Here is an 8,795-nt window from a genome sequence, read left to right on the forward strand (position 1 = left end):
ATAATGAATTGTTGCATCTATATATATTGTATACTCATGAAACTTACATTCAACTATTCAAGGCTTCAAGCGAAAGTGCAACCTATCTATAACAGCGGTAAATCTCTCCTGAATTTCCGGCAAACACGAGCAAAATATGCGTACTGTTGTTGGAGGGGCTCTCGGTCGGAGGATTCCGGCAGGGGCTTGCGGCTGAGGATGGCAAAGATGCGTTCTTCGGTGGTCTTGGATGGTGAGAGAAACAATTAATGTGGGATTTTTCTTGAGTGTAGGCATGCGAAGAGAAACAAATAGGATTAGGAAAAAAGAGTGATCATATTTAGAGCTCAATTAGTATACAATATGTATTATAATAATAATATATATCGCTTGATTAATGTAGGATTCTTCTTCTTCTAATACAAAGAATTGTGACTAATATATATCGCTTAAGAATACAATTAAAGAATAATACAAAGAATTGTGACTAATATATATCGCTTAAGAATAGAATTAAAGAATTATGATTAGTGTAGGAATAATAAGAATACAAAGAATTGTGACTAATATATATCGCTTAAGAATACAATTACAGAATTGTGAACCTTAAAGAATTCCGAGAAAAGCACAAACAGGAAGCGCACATAATTTCTTATATGACGGCACATTCATATGTAACCCCTCGACAAATATTCGAGTTTGATCACCAAAAATCATGCGAAATATACGGAAACCATGCACATCGTTTTTTACGACTTGCCGTCGGACTCTTGCATAATCGACATGCTTATTTTCAACACTACAAAGAACCGGACATACCAATAATTGCCGGCAACGGAGAATGGAGGGCAGGCACGACTCGATACACTCATAGATTCAATTATCACCGGCAACGGAGGATGAGGATAGAGCCATCCGTAGCTATTTTATTTATAAACACTCTTTAAATATATTTACAAAGAATTGTGATTAGTGTGGGCTTCTTCTATAATAATAATAATAATAATAATAATAATAATAATAATAATAACAATAATCATAATAAAATGATATTACATTATTGCCCTTAAAATAAATTAAAAAATAGGGACATAATAGGCAAATCAAATTTTGTAAAACAAGGCTCTTTTATAATAAGTATATAGATGTTTTCCCTTGTGTAGATAAAAAGGATATTACCACTTATTTTTATGACACAGTAAATCCAGATTTTCAAGTAAGAAAAAGCAATAAAGAAAATAAGAAATTTGAAAACGGTTAAAACTCACCAACTACTTTTTCATCTCTTTCATCTTTTTCTCCCTTTTCTCAATTTCTTTAATTTTTAATTTCCACAGAGAAAGAAACGAATTTTCAGTGATGCAGATTGAAGTGAAAGAGGAATAAGGTTGAATCGGGGAGAGAGAGAGAGAGAGAGAGAGAGCAAGGGCATGGCCACAAATGCTAAATCGAGTAATTTCGATTAAATGTAGATTTTTAATTTGGAGAGCAAGGGCTTCTTCTTGTATAGGTTTTATTTTGGTGAAATCTTATAAAAAAAATTAACATGAAATGAGGTGATTTATATGAATTCTTCACTCCATTGAGATTATTATAAATCTGATAGAGAAACCTAAAGCGCATGGAATTTGGAATTAAATCAAACAAGCGCATGGAATTTGGGTGAAACCTAAAAGCGCATGGAATTTGGAATTGAATATGCACTTATTCAACAAATGTCTCTCTCATGTGTGTGAACTATTTTTTAAATGTTTGAATTCCACGAATGCGTGAAAAGATGATTTTGTGCCTCATAAATGATTGAGTCAACATGACTTAACTCAGACACTAATTAAGTAGTGCAGAGTATGAAAAAAAAAAAGAAAAGGCATGTTCTATATACATGTTTGACATTAATAACTATATTCAGCTTAACTGAGACACAACAGTTCTAGACTTCTAGCAGCCATGCTTCATTGCAGGTAGTGTGGAGGTTTCCAAATTCTTGTTCATGACGATGCATGAGTATATATACAGTAAAATGTTCAGTGTGACAAAGTGAGCATATGACCTGCGCGGCATCTACTGGATAAAACATAGGAACAAACAGAGACAATTATTCCACATATAGCATACCTTCTCATTTAAAGTGTGAGCTTTTGGTCAATGCAAATATTGTTCTGTTGGCCAGAATATATACAACTAAACATCACTAACTATTGCCCACAGAGAGGTATAACCAGTGGCGGAGGCAGGAATTTAGTTCGGGAGGCTGAATTTTGACGGGGGCCGATTTTTCTTTTAGCATAAAATATGTAAACTCAAGAACATAAACTATGGAGGAAGGAGAGATAGAAAAACCTTGAGCATCAATAAAATGGTAATAGAAACTTTAAAATAGCTTACTTGAATCTCATTGGGAAAATCGATGTTTGATGCTTGTTTCATATATGTTGATTCTATCCCCGGGAGAGTCGGCAGAGCATTTCACAGCCAATTCAAGTATGGATGATACACACTGCATATTCTTGTCAATCATTTCTTCCTCCAAATTCATGACTAAGTTGGCATCTATCACTTCATCTGGAATCTCCGAAAGTGAGAGTTCTACCCATCTCTTTAAGCTCATATCTCCGCAAAACATATCATCACTAGGCCTTTTTCTCGTAAAAGTTTCGATCAACATCACCCCGTAGCTGTACACATCACACTTTGTTGAAACTAGTCCATCCAAGCCATACTCTGGAACAACAAAAATCATGATGTGTGCAGTAAGGAAGACACAATTAATGAATTTGTTTTGTTGTCCCTTTATTTTGAATTTTCAAGCATTATCTTTTGCTTTCATATTAATGTAATTAATAAAGGGGATTTTGATTATTGGAAAATAAGAAAAACATGATTGAATTATGAGAAATCGTCTATAGTATTTTTAATATAATTTATTTTTAATGGAATTGCAATATATATGGTGATTAATGATTATGTTTATTTTTTTTAATATAATGATTATGTATCTTATTTTTTGTCTTAATGCTAAAGTGAAATGGAATATGGATATATGGGCTGGATTTGGGCTGCTTTTTGGGTTGGATTTTGAACATGACATACATGGGCTGGATTTTATTTGCTGACAATTTAACCTTTTACATGTGTTTTGAATGGATAATTATAAATTATTTTTACTATTTCTAATTTATACTTTTGTTAAATGACATCGACAAGATATAACATGTCGAGTTTTAATAAATTATTTGGAAAATACAAGCACAAAAATATTTTTTTTCTAACTTTTTGAAAAATATGAAAAGGAAAAAAAGAAAAAAAGAAAAAATTCAGATCAGTTTTTATAATCAACAGCTCAAAAACTTGCAATCCAAAACATTGATTATCGTTTAATGACAATTTTGGTGATATTTTCATCATTCATTTCTCTCTCTTCATAATATGTTTTGAAATCACTTCTTTAGTCAAGCAATTGCAGCACTGAATTTAAATTTGTTTATTTAATCAGATTTCAGACACAGTAAATCCAGATTTTCAAGTAAGAAAAAGCAATAAAGAAAATAAGAAATTTGAAAACGGTTAAAACTCACCAACTACTTTTTCATCTCTTTCATCTTTTTCTCCCTTTTCTCAATTTCTTTAATTTTTAATTTCACAGAGAAAGAAACGAATTTTCAGTGATGCAGATTGAAGTGAAAGAGGAATAAGGTTGAATCGGAGAGAGAGAGAGAGAGTCAATAACCGAAGAAACAGGCATGGCCACAAATGCTAAATCGAGTAATTTCGCGAAACTGAAGCCCGCTGTTGGAGATGGGCCGTCTTCTTCAAAACCTAGATTTGATCCATCTGCATCGAAGAAGAAATTTATTGTGGGATCAATCAGGAATTCTGCTGCTGATTCCAAAAATAGATCCATTTTCAGCGGTAGCTCCAAAATGGTAACGAAAAAACAATTATTATTATTTTTTTTTTCTGTTATTATTTCCCCCAATTTAGCTAAAATTGAGGTTTCCATTCGCAAAGATCACTGCTTTACTCCCTTAATCTCTGGATTCTCTGTGTGTGGTTGTCTGTTTAGCCGTGGTGGTGTGTGTGTGTGTTTCTTATATTAATTGTTCAATTAGAAATCATTGATTTCATTATTCAGCTTGATTTTACGACCTCTGTGTTACCAAATTGATCCTCTGTTTATTGCAAAGACTATCGTTGATCTATCAATCAATTGCCTTTTATAAACTGTTGCTGAAATTGTTTAGCTCTAATCCTGAGGTTGAATCGTAATCTATTACTTGGATTCCTTGAAATATTCCACTTGAAATCTGTTGAACTTTGATAATTTGGATAAAATTGTCGTCGTAATTAGACGAGTCCTCTTTTTCCTCCCTCGCCTTGGGAGGTTTTAACGAGGCTCGAACCTAGAGTGGTCGAGCTGTGATCTCCTCGGGTTTTTCGTTACCCTCTTTTATTCCTTTTTTAAAAATGATCATAATCCATTCATTTGATAAGTTGAATAAGCTTATATCTTCAAATTCCATTTCTTCTGATTATCACTATTGGCATTCCTCTTTTATCTGTGTGGTGATTGTGATTTCACTATGATTTGCTATGAGCTCTGTGTTACGCCTCTAATTGAATTCTTATATGCATTGATCAAGCGAAGACGAAGAAAACATTCACTCAAACGAAAGATGATAAGAAAACCGTGACTAGAACCAGAGAGAAGAAAGTGTATTCTTTGCCTGGCCAGAAATTTGATGTCCCCGAAGAGGTTCTGTACCTATAGCCCTTCGTTTGATATGGTTACGTTCTCTTCTAGACGAGTTCTAGCCTTACCGTGTCTTTTTTCTTGTCCATGTCTGGTCTGCAGCGGGAGCCATTGAGAATATTTTACGAATCATTATCCAAGCAGATTCCTTCAAGTGAAATGGCTGAATTTTGGTGAGTTCTTTCTCAGCTATTCTGTGTGAACATTTGGAAGAGTTTATATAACTTGCACGATTTTTTATTCTTAAAGAGGAATCGAATTACTTAGAACAATAAACATTTTTGTGATGTGAGAAAACATTGTTGTTGTTGTTGTTGTTGTTAGATTAGTCCATTTATCGTGATAGCAGATATTTACATAAACTTATCATTCCCCATTAATCTTTGTGAGCTGCAAACGATCATTTTCTTGATAGCTCGGTTGGAATGGAGGGGCTATACAACAAAACCTGCATGAAAATTCAATAAATTCTCGGGGTCTCTACTCTCTCCGTGTTCTGCCTATTTTCTTATCCGAATCTTTTTCAAAAAATTCAATAATTTCAAGAGCACCAAGTCTTTAATGCCTTCTTCTGTTTTTTCACTGACTTTTATAGTTTTAGACTGCGTTCTTGTGGTTATTCCATCTTGTATGAACTTAAAAGGGAGGTTTTCGTTGTTTGATGATAGTCTCGAGTAGTTTCTTGAGACGAATAAATGAGGATTCGGGTAAAACAGAACCTTGGTGTTTGGTAAGAACAACGGGCTCTCGCCATACTTACTTCATATGAAGTCGATAACTCCAGATTTTCCGGAATTAGTTCACACTTGTAGCTAATTTTTCTTGCATCGAGCAATGATTTTGGATCATTTTAAGCTGTGAGAGCTCATGGCTTCAATTATTGATCTTGTTATGTCCTTACATTGTATGATCATATGGCTTAGATGAATAAATGTCCTATTTTTCAAAGGTTGATGGAACACGGCATGCTGTCACCTGAGAGAGCGAGGAGAGCTTACGAGAAGAAGCAGAGGAAGCAGAAACAGCTCCGTTCAGGTGCTCCCATAAAATCCCCGCCGCCCTCCACATCAAGTAGACCCGAGAGCTCCAAGAAGCCGCAGCCAGTTCCCAAGAATGGCGAAGTGAAAGCAAAGAAGCGGATAATGGAAGACAGCGAAGATGATGATGATTTCGTGCTAAGCCACAAGAGGAGAAGAGCTTGAACGAAGCATAGTCGAAAAAGAAACCATCTGTTTGTAACAGCTTCAGGTACACTTAGACAAGCATCCTAAATTATGCAGAAAAAAAAAATACGACGAATTCGACTCATTCTTTCACCTTCTGGATCAAACAATAAAGTTGTAACCCGATGATACTCCACATTCGCGCCCTTTTTATGGATCTTAATCTTGAATTTATCATATATATAAAATCATTACATCGTGTTCGTGTGCTCGTCTATGGTTCTATGCAAATGCAGATTTCTTGATTTTACAGACAGGTGAATGGTTAGATCTTGGCAGCAAGAGTGGTGGCGGTCGAGCTTTAAATGCTCGTTGCCACGGAGGCGCTGCAACGTGACCGTGTTATGGAACATCTGAGAGGAAGCAAACAGAGAGATGCAGAAAAAAAGAGTGGATGCTTATGATTCAGGTCAGAAAACACAAATCTTAATGTTGTAGTTACATTTAGCTTTCATAAATACCACATGGCTCTACATGTGACACAAATACAGAAGGAAAAGAAATATCTAACACTGCTCAATAAATACACACACACACATTGAAACTTAGATAATATTGAAAAATATGATCCAATGTTGAAACATGGTCCTAACATGAATATCTTCAAACTTCTTATGTTAAACAACTGGACCAGTTTGCATTGGCTGTTATAGATTGCTTGTTGCCTGAATTGGAGAGTGGAGTTTGACAGCTCATTGATTAGAGAGAGAGAGAGAGAGGGAGTTACTAGAGTGGATGGTGAGCAATAAATGTGTAGGGGGCCATCACTGTTTTGGCAATAGATGGAATAGGACAAAACACAGCTTTCTCTTATGTGGCACACACTCACACACACACACACAACACACACTGAAGGTGAGATTTTGGCATGGTGAAAAAGTGAAACATTTCATCACAAACCAACAACACTGGGTGAAAATTTGTCCATGGCTGGGAGCGAGCTAATTGTTAAAACAGGACCGTAACTTTCAGTGTTTTCAGAAAACTCACTACTCCCTCCGTTTTTTATTAAGTGTCCCCAATCATCAAAATATACATACCAATAAAATAAGATATTTTACATTTGTAACCTTAGTGATTGTCATAATAAATGCATATATACAACTAATTATTACATTCATACAAGTATTAAATAAGGATAAAATAGGAAAAATGTCATAAATACACTCTCAAATTTTGAAATGGGACGAGAAACAAAAAAATGAGCTAAATGGGACACTTATAAAAAAACGGAGGGAATATATGTTACCGAATTTGAAAATGAGGATTATAGCTTCCATTTTTTACATTTACACTCCTATTCCGGGCCATGATGGAAGCTATAGTCCTCATCTCGATGTGTTAAAGAGTGTAAATGTAAAAAAATGGAAGTAATAGTCCTTTTTCTGAAAATACTAAAATTTACGGTCTTGTTTTAATAATTTGCTCCCTGGAAGCTTATATCCACCATACAAGAGCGTGCAAACGAATCGAGCCGAGTGTACTCATAATATGTTCATCGAATCGAGCTTCGAACAAATTCTACGACCGGCTTCCATTTCCATACTTTTTAGGAACACTACAATGTACAGTGTTTTATGCTGTAATTTTTGTCATATTTGGGGAAAATAAAATTTATGGGTATTTATTATTATCCTTGATTAATTAAAATTGTATAGTAGTGACAATTAATTTTGTAGGAGAAAATAGTGTATCGGTCAAACTAAAGGTTTACTGCCTCTTTATGACATAATAATATTGGTGCATTTAATAAATATCGTCAGACTTATTTTGTCAGAGAATTCCTCATGTCAAGAAAAATTATCATTCGAATTTTATTTTGAAAAGGACTTGATTTCTTACAAAAACTGAACTACTAAGTTATTAAATCAATGTTTCTTCGAATTGGTGCTTTCTCTAGGTTATATTATTGGTTTGAAATTGGAATAAAATATTTTTGTAATTAATTCATTATATAAATGGTTTTTTTAAAAATATTATATATATTGATATATTATATAGCCTTATTTTTTTTCGCGAGACCATTTTCTTTTGTGACAATAGGCAAAAGTGCCCACTTCTTATGGTGAAAAATTAAAAATGCTCACTTCTTATAAAAACTTGATTCTATACTCAAAATACCTAAATTCTCCTTGATGTCAACATTCTAAACGTACTTGTATGACAAATTGCATCATTTTTTGTGTAAAGTCTTACACTTTTCTAACACAAGTACAAATATGTAAGAAAAATATAAGGAAAAGTAGTCTACTGTCGGAAAAGTGGGTTGTCACCCGAGGTTGCCGTCCGGACGGCAAGCTACTTTCCGACAACTGACTTTTTTGTCTTGCAAGTACATTGATTGAGACATGAAGGGTAATTTAGGTATTTTGGAGAATCAAGTTTTTATAAGAAGTGGGCAATTTTAATTTTCTCTTCTTTTTTTTTCCAAATTTGATTATCACTAAAGGAATGATTGAATAAAAGAGACATGATATCTAAAAGTTTGGAACACTGACGTTACAGAAATATTTTCTGCAATTTTGAGTGTTGTATTTATTGATTTTAACAGTATACTAGTAAACATCAAATTCAATATAACGTCGTTGTATATTGGATTTCTCAGATTAATTCTTGAATTAAATCTGAGGGGGGAGATTTAATACCAGTTAAATAATTTCCGATATAATTTTTTAAAAATAAAATAAATTGAGAGCTATTGTAGTAAATTTAATGACGAAGTTTAACATGTGCATGACATCACCAAGAAAAGACCAAGCAAAAATGTGTAAAATGATTTAAGAAACGCCTAAAAATTTGTTAATACGATGATAAAAAATACAGTATATAATATAATTATAAAT

General features: G+C 33.7%; 1 protein-coding gene across 3 annotated transcripts; it reads left to right on the plus strand.

Moving 5' to 3' along the window:
* Window positions 1-3,216: 3,216 nt before the first annotated feature.
* On the plus strand, window positions 3,217-7,604 carry LOC131015448 (uncharacterized). 3 transcript variants are annotated; one of them, XM_057943860.1, is made up of 5 exons: window positions 3,285-3,902; window positions 4,625-4,732; window positions 4,832-4,902; window positions 5,679-5,977; window positions 6,189-7,604. In XM_057943860.1, the coding sequence occupies exons 1-4, from the start codon at window positions 3,720-3,722 to the stop codon at window positions 5,929-5,931; spliced, it is 615 nt and encodes a 204-aa protein (XP_057799843.1). In that variant the 5' UTR covers window positions 3,285-3,719; the 3' UTR covers window positions 5,932-5,977; window positions 6,189-7,604. The 3 variants fall into 3 exon arrangements, with proteins under 3 accessions (XP_057799844.1, XP_057799843.1, XP_057799842.1); XM_057943859.1 differs by having other exon boundaries at window positions 6,206-7,604; XM_057943861.1 differs by lacking the exon at window positions 6,189-7,604 and having other exon boundaries at window positions 3,217-3,902; window positions 5,679-6,163.
* The last annotated feature ends 1,191 nt before the right edge of the window (window positions 7,605-8,795 follow it).

The sequence above is a fragment of the Salvia miltiorrhiza genome, chromosome 3 (assembly GCF_028751815.1).
Source record: "Salvia miltiorrhiza cultivar Shanhuang (shh) chromosome 3, IMPLAD_Smil_shh, whole genome shotgun sequence".
NCBI classification, from domain to species: Eukaryota; Viridiplantae; Streptophyta; class Magnoliopsida; order Lamiales; family Lamiaceae; genus Salvia; species Salvia miltiorrhiza.

Excerpts from the sequence above, each read along its gene's own strand:
- LOC131015448 (XM_057943861.1), top strand. The coding sequence starts at position 3,720 with ATGGCCACAAATGCTAAATCGAGTAATTTCGCGAAACTGAAGCCCGCT. Across the intron at positions 3,903-4,624 it reads TCAGCGGTAGCTCCAAAATG|ACGAAGAAAACATTCACTCA; the intron begins GTAACGAAAAAA and ends GATCAAGCGAAG. Across the intron at positions 4,903-5,678 it reads AGTGAAATGGCTGAATTTTG|GTTGATGGAACACGGCATGC; the intron begins GTGAGTTCTTTC and ends TATTTTTCAAAG.